At 57.7% G+C, this 12,905-nt stretch overlaps 1 protein-coding gene across 5 annotated transcripts; it reads left to right on the forward strand.

Moving 5' to 3' along the window:
• Positions 1–320: 320 nt before the first annotated feature.
• SYTL1 (synaptotagmin like 1) lies at positions 321–12,254 on the forward strand. Of its 5 annotated transcripts, XM_031666027.1 has the most exons (15): positions 333–606; positions 3,748–3,976; positions 5,875–6,023; positions 6,259–6,331; positions 6,418–6,463; positions 7,708–7,780; positions 8,026–8,126; positions 8,280–8,393; positions 8,601–8,761; positions 9,018–9,114; positions 9,404–9,562; positions 9,866–9,944; positions 10,055–10,154; positions 11,612–11,817; positions 12,035–12,254. In XM_031666027.1, exons 2-15 carry the CDS (start codon positions 3,786–3,788, stop codon positions 12,172–12,174), a joined length of 1,689 nt encoding a protein of 562 aa, XP_031521887.1. In that variant the 5' UTR covers positions 333–606; positions 3,748–3,785; the 3' UTR covers positions 12,175–12,254. The 5 variants fall into 5 exon arrangements, 3 of the variants coding, with proteins under 3 accessions (XP_031521888.1, XP_031521886.1, XP_031521887.1); XR_004183575.1 differs by having other exon boundaries at positions 321–606; positions 8,026–8,393; positions 9,834–9,944; XM_031666028.1 differs by having other exon boundaries at positions 322–606; positions 5,875–6,126; positions 8,026–8,393.
• Positions 12,255–12,905: the final 651 nt, after the last annotated feature.

Genomic DNA, 12,905 nt, shown 5'->3' on the forward strand with positions numbered 1-12,905 from the left:
TGCCAGTGTGGGACCCTCACCTTGGCACTGGAAGATTTCAGGCCTCCTCAAACAGATGGGGCCCAGGACAGCAGAGGGGACAGAGAGGGCTGCTCTGCTGTGGCCAGCATGTCCCAGAGGTGCATGTGGATACAGAGGGCAGCAGCTGCTGAAATGGTCATGGGCATTGGACTATGCTGGAGTGGGGACACCTCACCCCGACTCTGCCAGCTCACACAGAGCACTTTCACTTCCCTTAGAATAGGCCCCTTGCACACTGCTACCCACAGTTTGCATCAGAAGAAATGGAAGAGACCTGCTTAAGGTCGCACACCCAGTGGCAGAGCAGGGACTCTGCGCAGGGTGGTCTAACTGGGGAGCTGGGGCCAAGCCCGGCCTCTCCAGTCAGCTGCGGGGGCGCACCCCGGGGCGCTGGGAGTCCAGGCCCGGTTTTGCATCAGGCCCTGCCGAGGTGTTTCCTCCTCCTCAGTGTGGGGCAGCTGCTGGCTGGGCTGCCTGTTGAGTCAGCCTTCTTCCCTCACGGCTCTTCTCCCAGTCCCTGAAACTCGGCTGCCAGGGGAGCTGGAGTCACCTGCGAAGGTGTCCTCCCATACTGGACCCCTACAGGTAACACATGTCGGTGCCAGGGTTCCCTGCCAGGGTCCAGAGACGCAGGCACTGCCACCTGGTATCCTGAGCACCCTCCAGCACCTTGGGGTTGGGGGAGGTGGGCGCATGTCTGGAACTGGAACAGCCGGACAGATGGACAGACCCTCCTCTTGACCAATGGGTCTGTCCCACAGTGTCAAAACAGCAGGGAAGACCAAACACTTGATTCTGCCTCTGGTAGGAGAGGGGACTTCAGGGAGGGGAACTGCTGAGGAGGCTGGGCTAATGCCCATGGCCCAGCTCAGGCAGGCCTGCAGGACAGAAATAGGCTCAGTTCTGCCAAATGTCCTCTCCCACCTCCATCCACACTCAGACACACATACCTGGTGGCCCCCAAGGCACCAGGAGACACCCCACAGCACACAGCCCAGTCACACGTACGGGACAGGAGGAAACGCACAATGCATACTGCACACACCCCACATGGCACTGTCACCTAGAACGTCACTGAACACACCGCACAGACAATATAGTCACCATGCAGCATCACACTGCAGCAGGACACAAAGACACACTCACACAGCAACTACACAGCTCACAGACCCACGCTACGCAGACATGCCCACCAGACTCGGACCAGGGCACAGAGAGGGACATGGGTTCACACCCCAATCCACGGGGGAGCCCGAACTGTGCGTTTGCAAGACCCACACCTTGGCCATAGAAGTTCAGGGAAACTGCTGTTGTGGAGCACACAGGTATCCACAGAGCGAATGCACACCGTGCAGCCATGCCGAGGCCTTCAGCTCCTGAGGGTGTCAGGAGGGATCGCTGGGACTCGGCCACTGACTCAGCTGGGAGGGGACAGAACATAGCAGGCGGTGGACACAAGCCAGGACCTGCCTGCCAAGCTGCCTCCACCGGTCCCGGCCCCACCTGGAGCCCTGGCATGGAAGGGGCGGGGAAGAGAGGAGAGGCCGCCCAGTGGGCTCAGGACACAGCCCTGACCAAGTCATGGGCCCCTTGCCACGTCTACATGCCCCTCAGCGCTGGGCAAATGTTTTCTTTCCGGAGTCACTGTGGTACCTGAGCATGGGCTGCTGTGCCAGCTTAGGCCTCCACTGCCGGGACCCCACCCTGGTCTTGGGAGAACCGTGTGGCCAGAGCAGAGGGGCCCGGTGGCTCCAGGCAAGAGGGCAGGGCTGGCGGCGGGGGCATCCCTGGGTTGGAGGCCTCGGTGGGAGTGTGTGCGGCAGTTACCTCAGGGGAGGAAGTTGGGGGTGTGGGCTGAGGAGGAGGTTGCCTCAGACAGGAAGGCCAAGTGGGCCAGGGCAGGGTGGAGGTGAAGGGTGGCGGGAGGGGACCCAGGCTGTGAGGTTCCTGGCCCAGGGGAGTGAGCGTGTGTGTGTGTGCATGTGTGTGTGTGCACGCACGTGTGTGTGTGCGCGTGCGTGTGTGTGTGTATGCGTGTGTGTCTGTCTAGGTGGGTGGTTGTATGTGTGCATTCCCATGTATGTGCAGGTATATTTCTGCATTTAATTAATCAAAATTTTACCAACCATCTGTTGTGTGCAAAGTACTGGCTTTGAGGGTCACTCCCTCTCCCTGCCTCCAAGGAGCTCACAACTCAGATAGCTGGACAATGTGTGTGTGCCAGAGTCTGTGTGATTTTTATGTACATCTTTACTGAGGGACACATTTGTCCCCAGACTTGTTCTTGTCTAGGTGAACCCATCCGGGTGGGCCCATCCCTGTTGGTGTGCATATGCTGTGTGCAGGTTTTTTTGCTTGTTTTTGTTTTGAGACAGAGTCTCACTCTGTTGCCCAGGCTGGAGTGCAGTGGTGCCATTGCAGCTCACTGCAACCTCCACCTCTCGGGTTCAAGAGATTCTCCTGCCTCAGCTTCCCAAGTAGCTGGAATTACAGGCATGTGCCACCAAGCCCAGCTAATTTTTCTTTTCTTTTTTTTTTTTTTCTTTTTTGGAGACGGAGTTTCGCTCTTTTTGCCCAGGCTAGAGTGCAATGGTGTGATCTTGGCTCACCGTAACCTCTGCCACCCAGGTTCAAGCAATTCTCCCACCTCAGCTTCCCGAGTAGCTGGGATTACAGGTATGCACCACCACGCCCAGCTAATTTTATATTTTTAGTAGAGATGGGGTTTGTCCATGTTGGTCAGGCTGATCTCAAACTCCTGACCTCAGGTGATCCGCCCGCCTCGGCCTCCCAAAGTGCTGGGATTACAGGGGTGAACCACTGTACCCGGCCATAATTTTTGTATTTTTAGTAGAGATGGGGTTTCACCATGTTGGCCAGGCTGGTCTCAAACTCCTGACCTCAGGTGATCGGCCCACTTTGGCCTCCCAAAGTGTTGGGATTACAGGTGTGAGCTACCACGCCTGGCCACTGTGTGCAGATTTAAGAACATGTGTAGGGCTGGGCGTGGTGGCTCACATCTGTAATCCCAGCACCTTGGGAGGCCGAGGCGGGCGGATCACGAGATCAGGAGTTCCAGGCCAGCCTGGTCAACATGGTCAAACCCCGTCTCTACTAAAAATACAAAAATTAGCTGGGCGTGATGGTGTGTGCCTATAATCCCAGCTACTCAGGAGGCTGAGGCAGAATTGTTTGAACCCGTTGGGTGGAGGTTGCAGTGAGATGAGATCGCGCCACTGTACTCCAGCCTGGGCAAAAGAGCAAAGCTCCTTCTCAAAAAAAAAAAAAAAAAAAAAAAGAATGTGTGTGCATGTCTCTCGTGGGCACGGGTCCGGGTCTGTGTCTGTAGAGGGCCCTTTCTGGGGGAACAGCTGTACATGCGCCTGTCTTTATGCAGGTGTCTATGTGCATGTGCGGCCATATCTGTGCCTATGTGGATCCGCGTGTGCACGTGTGTCTGTGTGTTCCATCGCTGCAGTTCTGTGTGGCCCTACCTCAGGGTGTGTGCATGTGTGTCTCTTGCGTCTTCCACTGTGTCCCTGAGTGCGTTCAAGGGCCAGTGTATGCATGTGTGCATGAGTGCCTGGCACCCCACCTTGAGCTCAGCCGTCCTGGGGTGGCACCCTACCCATACCTGGCCAAGTGTTTGGGGAGAAAAGGGCTGTTGGTTCCAGGATGTGCCAAGCATTTGTGCAGGGCTTGACCTGTCCCTTGGTCTGCCCCCAGGAAGCTACGTGTGCCCAGCTGGGGCACAGCCCCAGCTGATGCCCCAGAGGGGCCACCCATCTCAAGAGGGGCTTTGGGCTCTGCCCTCCCTCCCCATGGCGCATGGGCCAAAGCCTGAGACTGAAGGACTATTGGACCTCAGCTTCCTGACAGAGGAGGAGCAGGAGGCCATTGCTGGTGTCCTCCAGCGAGATGCCCGCCTGCGCCAGCTGGAGGAAGGGCGGGTCAGGTAAGGCAGGGCAGACCCTGGCCAGGGAGCATTGAGAGGCTTGAGTGGCCCCCACCCTGCTCCCTACTGACACCACTGCCGTCAGATGTCTGCGTGGTTCTTGGTTTCGCCCTTTAGTCTCCTCTGGCCTTGGCCCGCTCACAGCTCATCACTTCTCCAGGGGTGACTGCGCCAGCTTTCTCGCCAGCCTGTCTGCCTCCAGGCTTGCCTCTTGGGCCCACCTCCTGCAGCTGATGCTCCCCAGATCTGTCCTTTTTTAATTTTAATTTTTTTTTTTTTTTTGAGACAGAGTTTCATTTTTTCGCCCAGGCTGGAGTGAAGTGGCACAATCTTGGCTCACTGCAACCTCCGCCCCTCTGGGTTCAAGCAATTCTCCTGCCACAGTCTCCCAAGTAGCTGGGATTATAAGTACATGCCACCACGCCCAGCTAATTTTTTGTATTTTCAGTAGAGATGAGGTTTCACCATGTTGGCCAGGCTGGTCTCAAACCCCTGACCTCAGATGATCCATCCGCCTCGGCCTCCCAAAGTGCTGGGATTACAGATGTGAGCCACTGTGCCTGGCCAGACCTGTCCTTAATGTCCCCGCTGAAACTTCTCCTGGCTCCCCAGTGTCAAGGACAAGCTCCTAGGCATGGTCCACTGGGCCTCCCTGGTCGGTCCTTGCCAGCCCCCACCATCTCCTCTTCCACCATAACCCCCACCCAACACACAGACACAAAGTGACCCCTCCAGCCACTCAGGTGCTCCCCAGTCCCTGAACCCACACTTCACTTCTATGCCTATGCTGGTACTGGAAGAGCACGGTGGTAGAAGAGCATGGGTGTTACAAGCAATGTTTGGGGACAGATACTTCCTAGATTTGTAGCCTTGGCAACTCACCTGACCTCCTTGAGCACCACGCTCCTTGTCTATAAAATGGGGCTAAGGAGTCCTACTTCACTGATTTAAGAGGAATTGGCCAGGGATAGTGGCGACTCCTGTAATCCCAGCACTTTGAGAGGCTGAGACGGGAGGATTGCTTGAGCCCAGGAATTCAAGACCAGCCTGGACAACACAGTGAGACCCTATTTCTACAAAATATAAAAAAATTAGCCTGGCGTGGTGGTATGTGCCTGTAGTCCCAGCTATTTAGGCAGCTGAGGTGAGAGGATTGCTTGAACCCAGGAGGTCAGGCTGCAATGAGCCATGATCATGCCACTGCACTCCAGCCAGGGCAACAGAGCAAGACCCTGTCTCAAAAAATAATAATAAAACAAAAAGTGTAATAACTATTATCCTTCTCTACCTGGAGAATTCCAATTTGTCTTTTAAGAAGAAATTCAAGACTGGGCACAGTGGTTTACAACATTTTGGGAGGCTGAGGCAGGTGGATCGCCTGAGTCCAGGAGTTAGAGACTAGCCTGGGCAACATTGAAAAGCCCTGTCTCTACAAAACAAAATACAAAAAATTAGCTGAGCAAGGTGGCACGCGCCTGTAGTCCCAGCTACTCGGGAGGCTGAAGTGGGAGGATCACTTGAGCCTGGGAGGTGAAAGTTGCAGTGAGCTGAGATTGCGCCACAGCACTCCAGCCTGGGCATAGAGGGGAGACCCCATCTCAAAATAATTAAGTAAATAAATAAATAAAGGCAATTCAAATGTCACCTCCTCTGGGAAACCCTCCCGGATTCTCCCAGGCAGAGCTGGCTCTTCTTATTTCTATCACATCATCCGGTTCACTATAGTGTACTTGTCTCTTCTGGACTTGGTCTCCCCAGCAGCCCGAGCTCCTCCACAGCACAGATCAAGTCTGATTTGCTGTTGGGTCTCTGGCCCCTGGTCCCAAGCCTGGTACCATGTGGGTGGTAGAATGTTGCTTGAGTGAGTCATGACAGCCACACCCTCCCCCTTCCTCCAGCAAGCTCCGGGCCTCACTGGCAGACCCTGGGCAGCTGAAGATCCTGACAGGGGACTGGTTCCAGGAAGCACGCTCCCAGCGGCACCACAATGCCCACTTCGGCTCTGACCTTGTCCGAGCCTCTATGCGCAGGAAGAAGAGCGCCAGGGGTGAGAGATCTTCAGGGCAGGGCAAGCCATGTGCCGTCCAGGGCGCTGTCTGTATGTGGACAGGGAGAGAGGACCACCGGGGCTCCAGTCCTGACTGCCCTTGGTACTGTGTGTCTTTGAGTGGGCAATGCCCCTCTGTGGGCGTGGGGCGGGTGGGCATCTCCCAGGGCCTCTCTCGAGTCACAGCCAGGCTTCCTGAGCATGGGGGCTCACAGAACTTCTCACCTGCGCCCAGGAGACCAGGCTCCAGGCAGCGACGGGGAGGCTGAGGCTGCTGTGAAAGAGAAGGAAGAAGGGCCAGAACCCAGGTGAGGAGGGGTCTCGGGAAGAGGGAGATAGTGCCCACCAGTAACCAGGGTCCCTCCCTCTGAGAGCGTCCTCTCCCTACTCCTAGGCTCACCATTGATGAGGCCCCTCAGGAGAGGCTCAGGGAGACTGAGGTAAGAGTGAATGAACCAGCAAGTCAGTACAGTGTCCCTGGAGGGAAGGTGTAATGTGGGGGGGGCAGGGGGGAAAAGAGCCCCAGCCTGGGAATGGGGAGACCTTGGACATGTCCCTTCCCGTGTCTGCACCTCATCATCTCCTGGGTGGAACAGTGGTGAACAGTGGTATGGATCCAGCCTCTAAGGGAACTTCTGAATCTGGCTATTAAGGGGTGAAGTGGGGCCAGGCGCAGTGGCTCATGCCTGTAATCCCAGCATTTTGGGAGGCTGATGCAGGAGGATCGCTTGAGCTGAGGAGTTCAAGGCCAGCCTGGGCAACATAGCAAAATGCCCCCCATCTCTATAAAAAATAAAATTTAAAAAAAAAAGGGCCGGGTGCAGTGGCTCAAGCCTGTAATCCCAGCACTTTGGGAGGCTGAGACGGGTGGATCACAAGGTCAGGAGATCGGGACCATCCTGGCTAACACGGTGAAACCCCGTCTCTACCAAAAAATACAAAAAACTAGCCGGGCGAGGTGGCGGGCGCCTGTAGACCCAGCTACTTTGGAGGCTGAGGCAGGAGAATGGCGTAAACCCGGGAGGCGGAGCTTGCAGCGAGCTGAGATCCAGCCACTGCACTCCAGCCTGGGTGACAAAGCGAGATTCCGTCTCAAAAAAAGGCCGGGCACAGTGGCTCACGTCTGTAGGGGAGGCTGAGACGGGTGGATCACCTGAGGTCGGGAGCTTGAGACCAGCCTGACCAACATGGAGAAACCCCGTCTCTACTAAAAATACAAAATTAGCCGTGCATGGTGGTGCATAACCTGCAATCCCAGCTACTCAGGAGGCTGAAGCAGGAGAATCGCTTGAACCTGGGAGGTGGAGGTTGCGGTGAGCCAAGATCGCAGCATTGCACTTCAGGCTGAGCAACAAGAGTGAAACTCCCTCTCAATTAAAAAAAAAAAAAAAAAAAAAAAGGAGTGTGGAGGGACTGGGACTGGCCTGGCCTGGCAGAGGTGCAGGACTCAGGTACCAATGCTCTCACCAATGGGAGCAGGGAGTCAGGCGGCAGAAGCCCTGCGGGGTGGGCTGTGAAGCCCCGGTCCCACCGCTCCTGCAGCTTGCTGCCAGCCCTGCCCCGTGGGCTGCCCTAAACCTGAAACTGGGGTAGCTGGCTGGAGTCTGTGACCTCTGACCCCAATATGACCTTTGACTCCTTCACCAGCCCCCACACTGTGACCTCTATCCCTTCCTTCCTTCAGGAACCTGATTTCCCATCGCCTTCTGTCCCGCTAAAGGGTTCAGATCCTGAGGAGGCGTCCCAGGCCCAGGAAGGTGAGTGGGAGCGCCTGTTGGGGAGCACAGAGAGGTTTCAGGGGTCAGAGGCAGCTCTAAAGGGCCCCAACCACCTGCGTTCACCCTCCTCACCCCCACTCCCACCCTGCCTCGGAGGTGGGGACGATCCCAGGGCAGCACCGGGGCCTGAATCTGCAGCTCGCTGGGGTTGTAAACCAGTTCCTCCAAATTCGTTCAGGGGCGGGCAGGAGAGGGCTCGCTTAGCGTCTCATGCCCCACCCCAGACCCTGGCCAAGGAGACCTGCTGGTCTGTGCCGAGAAGGCGGACCCGGAGCTGGAGCCCGCGTCGAGGGGAGGGCAGGAGCCGCGGCCCCCGCAAGCCCAGGTAGGCGGGAGTGGCCCGCGGCTGCTCTCAAGATCCGGAGCGGATTCCGGGCGGGGAGCGCTCCCGCCCAGGGCTGCGAGCCGCCCGCGACCCAGGGCGCTCGGGGCAGGGGCGGGGAAAGAAGGGGCGCCCCGTCACTTGCCCCCTCTGCAGACCAAGGCCGAGTCCCAGATCCTGGAGAACGGGGAGGAGGCCCCGGGGCCGGACCCCTCACTCGACCGCATGCTCAGTAGCAGCTCCTCCGTGTCCAGCCTTAACTCCTCCACGGTGAGGCGGGAGGGAGGGGACCCGGGCGGCCGGGGAGGTGGACACGTTCCGACGCGTAGCCCCTGCCTGCCCCTCCCTCGCCGCGGGACCCAACGCTGCAGCCCCCTGGCCTACCACCCATAACTCCGGTCTGAAGCCTCCGCGCTGCCCCCGGCCCCGACGTGAGCCCTGCGAGCGGCCCTGACTCCCACCCAATCCCGTCCGCAGCTGAGCGGCAGCCAGATGAGCCTGTCCGGCGAGGCGGAGGCGGTGCAGGTCCGCGGCTCCGTGCACTTCGCGCTGCACTACGAGCCGGGTGCCTCCGAGCTGCGCGTGCACGTGATCCAGTGCCAGGGCCTGGCCGCCGCCCGACGCCGCCGCTCAGACCCGTGAGTGCCCGGTCGGCCAAGCGGGGCGCGGCTGTCACGGCCCAGCCCACCATTCACAGGGTCTCGGCCGGCCTCCTCGTTCTCATGTTCAAAATGGGAACAACAGCGTTATTGGGAGGCGTGGGATTGAGACAATCCCTGTAAAGCGCTTAGCACGAGGCCTGGCATGTGTTCAGGGTGGTGGCTGGGGGAGCCCACAGACAGGGGAGAAGACTCTGGGAGGGCCCCTCCTCACCTCGGGTTCTCACCTTCCCAGCTACGTCAAAAGCTACCTCCTCCCGGATAAGCAGAGCAAGCGCAAGACGGCAGTGAAGAAACGGAATCTGAATCCGGTTTTCAACGAGACTCTCCGGGTGAGGCTGGGACCACGATGCTGTTCCCCGTTAATGAACAGGACGCCCCTTCCTGCGGGGCGAGGTGGCAAGGGCAGCCTGGAGGATCGGCGGGGGGGCTATTAACTCGTTCTCCAGTGCGTCAGCCTTGTGGTGGGCGTGGTGATAGTCCAGGCCCCCATTAATGCCCTTCGGGGCTCCCCAGAATTCCTTCACGGTAGGAACGCGGTAGGACCCGCCCCAGCCAACTCGCGCAGCATCTACGCGGGCCACCAGCAGTGCTCCGCTAAAGTGCACCTCCTGTCCCCAGTACTCCGTCCCGCAGGCCGAGCTGCAGGGCCGCGTGCTGAGCCTGTCCGTGTGGCACCGCGAAAGCCTGGGTCGCAACATCTTTCTGGGTGAAGCTGAAGTGCCCTTGGACACGTGGGACTGGGGCTCTGAGCCCACCTGGCTCCCCCTGCAGCCCCGGGTGAGGCAGCCAGGCCGCGTGGGGAGACCTGCGGCTCGGGTCTCCTGCATTTACCCCACCAGGCTCTCCCGCAGCCCCCTCAGACCCCTCCTTCGACAGAGCCTCCCCTCAACCTCTTAACCTCACGGCCCCAGGTGAAGCCGGCCTGCCAAGGCCCCTTCCATGAGGGCACTGGGACCCCTAGGTTCCGCCCTGCAGGCCCCGCCGTTTCTGCTAACCGCACCCCATCCGGGTCTGCAGACCCCACCCTCCTGAGACCCCTTTCCATTAGCCCCTGCTCCACGACAAGCCCGCCTCTCGCAGGTCCCACTCTCTCCCGACGACCTTCCGAGCCGCGGGCTACTCGCCCTGTCCCTCAAGTACGTCCCCGCCGGCTCCGAGGGTGAGTGATAGCCGGAGAGGCCAAGCTGGACACGCCCTAAAAAGCGGGAGACTCCTGTCCCTGGGTTTAGGGGTGGTGGACTTGCGGGCCTGAGCCGAGCCTCTCCGCAGGCGCTGGACTGCCCCCGAGCGGGGAGCTGCACTTCTGGGTGAAGGAGGCTCGGGACCTCCTGCCACTGCGGGCAGGATCCCCGGACACTTACGTACAATGGTGAGGAGTGCTGGCCCTCGGGGCTTCCCTTTCTTTTGACTGCAGTGGAGTGCCCAACCTCCACAAACCCCTACTAATCAACCCTTGATCACACAGCCATGGCTTTCACCACTGAGCAGGGGTGAAGGGGATGGTTTGAGCAAAGGCCTGGAGTCAGGAAAGTTGAGGACACCTTTGAGGAGCTGCATTTCAGTGTGACTGCCGCCTGTAGGACTTGTTGAAAAGCTGAGGCTGAGGGCTGCAGGGGTCCTTCCACAGAGAACCTGAGAGGTCAGGCTGTGGGGCTTGGCCTGGAACTTATAGTTCAGTGGTCTTCAAAGTAAGCTTCCAGGGGACTTCTAGGGGTGCCTCCAGGTGCTGCCCCCACCCTTAGAGAGTGAAATGGCTGTGGGCAGATCACTTCTGGGTGTCCACCCTGATGCAGCCAGAGGCGTTCTTTCTTTCAGGTATTGTACTTCTGAGCAACACTGTATTTTGAAGAGGGGGTTCCCAGGCTTTGAAAACCTTGGAAACAGGCCAGGCATGGTGGCTCACGCCTGTAATCCCAGCACTCTGAGAGGCTGAGGCAGGTGGATCACTTGAGGTCAGGATTTCTAGAACAGCCTGACCAACATGGTGACACCCCATCTCTACTAAAAGTACAAAAAATTAGCCAGGCGTGGTGGCAGGCACCTGTAATCCCAGCTACTTGAGAGACTGAGGCGAGAGAATCACTGGAACCTGGAAGGCTGCAGTAAGCCAAGACCATGCCACTGCACCCCAGCCTGGGCAAACAGAGCGAGACTCTGTCTCAAAAAACAAGAAAGGAAGAAAGAAAGAAAAACCTTGGAAACTGCTTGAGGAGGGGTGGTGGTGGAGCAACAGGGAGATAATGAAAGTCACTGAGCCAGCGAGAGTAGCAGAATTGCATTTCAGAGGCATCGCTCTGCAGCCCTGTGAATAGGAGTTGTAATTTTTTCTTTAGTATTATTTTTTTAAAGACGCAGTCTCGCTCTGTTGCCTAGGCTGGAGTGCAGTGGCATGATCTCAGCTCACTGCAGCCTCAGTTTCCTGGGCTCAAGCGATTCTCCTGCCTCAGCCTCCCGAGTAGGTGGGATTACAGGTGCACGCCACCGTACCCAGCTAATTTTTGTGTTTTTAGTAGAGATGGGGTTTCACCATGTTGACCAGGCTGGTCTCGAACTTCTGACCTCAGGTGATCCACCTACCTCAGCCTCCCAAAGTGCTGGGATTATAGGTGTGAGCCACTGTGCCCAGCCAGGAATTGTAACTTTTAAAGCCAGGAGACCTGAGAGGAGGCTGCTGCAAAGGTCCCAGGGCAGTGACGGTCTGAGGTCAGGCACGCAGGAGCCAGGGGACATGGACATATGTGAGGGAGAATGAGTGGGACATGGTGACTGGATGACTCTAGGGAGTGTGAGGGGTGGTCACCTGATGCCAGGCCACCTCCCGCACAGCTTCGTACTGCCTGATGACAGCCGGGCCAGCCGCCAGCGTACAAGGGTTGTGCGACGCAGCCTCAGACCTGTGTTCAACCACACCATGGTGTACGATGGCTTTGGGCCTGCCGACCTGCGCCAGGCTTGTGCGGAGCTCTCCCTTTGGGACCATGGGGCCCTGGCCAGCCGCCAGCTGGGGGGCACACGCCTCAGCCTGGGCACTGGTAAGTGGGGTAGCTCCCTGAGACAGGCCCTGGGAGATGGGGGCTCAGCGTGTGGCCCTGGATACCTCTCTGTCCTTTCCTGAGCTTTGATATCTACTGAGAACTGAGGGTGGTAATGGGGGACAGTGCATAATCTGGGACCAGGCAGATTATGTGTTTGGGGGCCCCAAGGTGTCCAATGTGATCATGCCCTCAACCCCTGCCCACCCACATCCAGGCAGCAGCTATGGGCTGCAGGTGCCCTGGATGGATTCCACACCAGAGGAGAAGCGGCTGTGGCAGGCCCTCCTGGAGCAGCCGTGCGAGTGGGTGGATGGCCTTCTACCCCTCAGAACCAACCTGGCCCCCAGGACGTAGCCCGACCAAGCCTCTCTCTCTGGACCCCCATCTCAGGGCCTGCCCTTGGCTAAAGTCAATAAAGTCTGCTCTAAGGGCAATAAAAGGCTGGTGTCTGCTGGGGCAGGGAGGAAGAAAAGTGATTGCAGGAAAGAGCCAGGGAAGTAAGAGGGGCCAGATTAAGGAACTTTAGACTCCGCCACAAAGACTTCAGAGAAGCCAGGCACAGTGTTTCACACCTGTAATCCCAATGCTTTGGGAGGCTGAGGCAGAAGCATCACTTGAGCCCAAGAGTTCAAGACCAGTCTGAGCAACATAACAAGACCACATCTCTACAAAATTTTAAAAATTAGCTGCAAGTGGTGGTGTCACATGCCTGTAGTCCCAGCTACTCAGGAGGCTGAGGCAGGCAGATTGCTTGTGCCCAGGAGTTTGAGGCTGCAGTGAGCTATGCCACAAAGCAAGATGTTATTTCTACAAAAAAAAGTTTAAAAATTAGCTGAGTGTGGTGGTGCACACCTGCGGTCCCAGCTACTCATGAGGCTGAGGAGAAAGGATCGCTTGAATCCAGAAGCTTGAGGCTGCAGTGAATATGACTATGCCACTGCACTCCAGCCTGGATGACAGAGTAAGACCTTGTCTCTAAAAAAATTTTTTTTTTTTTTTTTTTTTTTTTTTTTGAGATAAAGTCTTGCTCTGGAGTGCAATGGCGTGATCTCGGCTCACTGCAACCTCTGCCTCCTGGGTTCAAG

Source organism: Papio anubis, chromosome 1, assembly GCF_008728515.1.
Source record: "Papio anubis isolate 15944 chromosome 1, Panubis1.0, whole genome shotgun sequence".
In the NCBI taxonomy this organism is placed as follows: Eukaryota; Metazoa; Chordata; class Mammalia; order Primates; family Cercopithecidae; genus Papio; species Papio anubis.

Bases quoted from the DNA above. Each gene is read 5' to 3' on its own strand.
- SYTL1 (XM_031666026.1), top strand. From the start codon at position 3,786: ATGCCCCAGAGGGGCCACCCATCTCAAGAGGGGCTTTGGGCTCTGCCC. The intron at 6,332-6,417 runs GTGAGGAGGGGT...CCCTACTCCTAG, and splicing joins GAAGAAGGGCCAGAACCCAG to GCTCACCATTGATGAGGCCC. The intron at 9,945-10,054 runs GTGAGTGATAGC...GCCTCTCCGCAG, and splicing joins CGTCCCCGCCGGCTCCGAGG to GCGCTGGACTGCCCCCGAGC.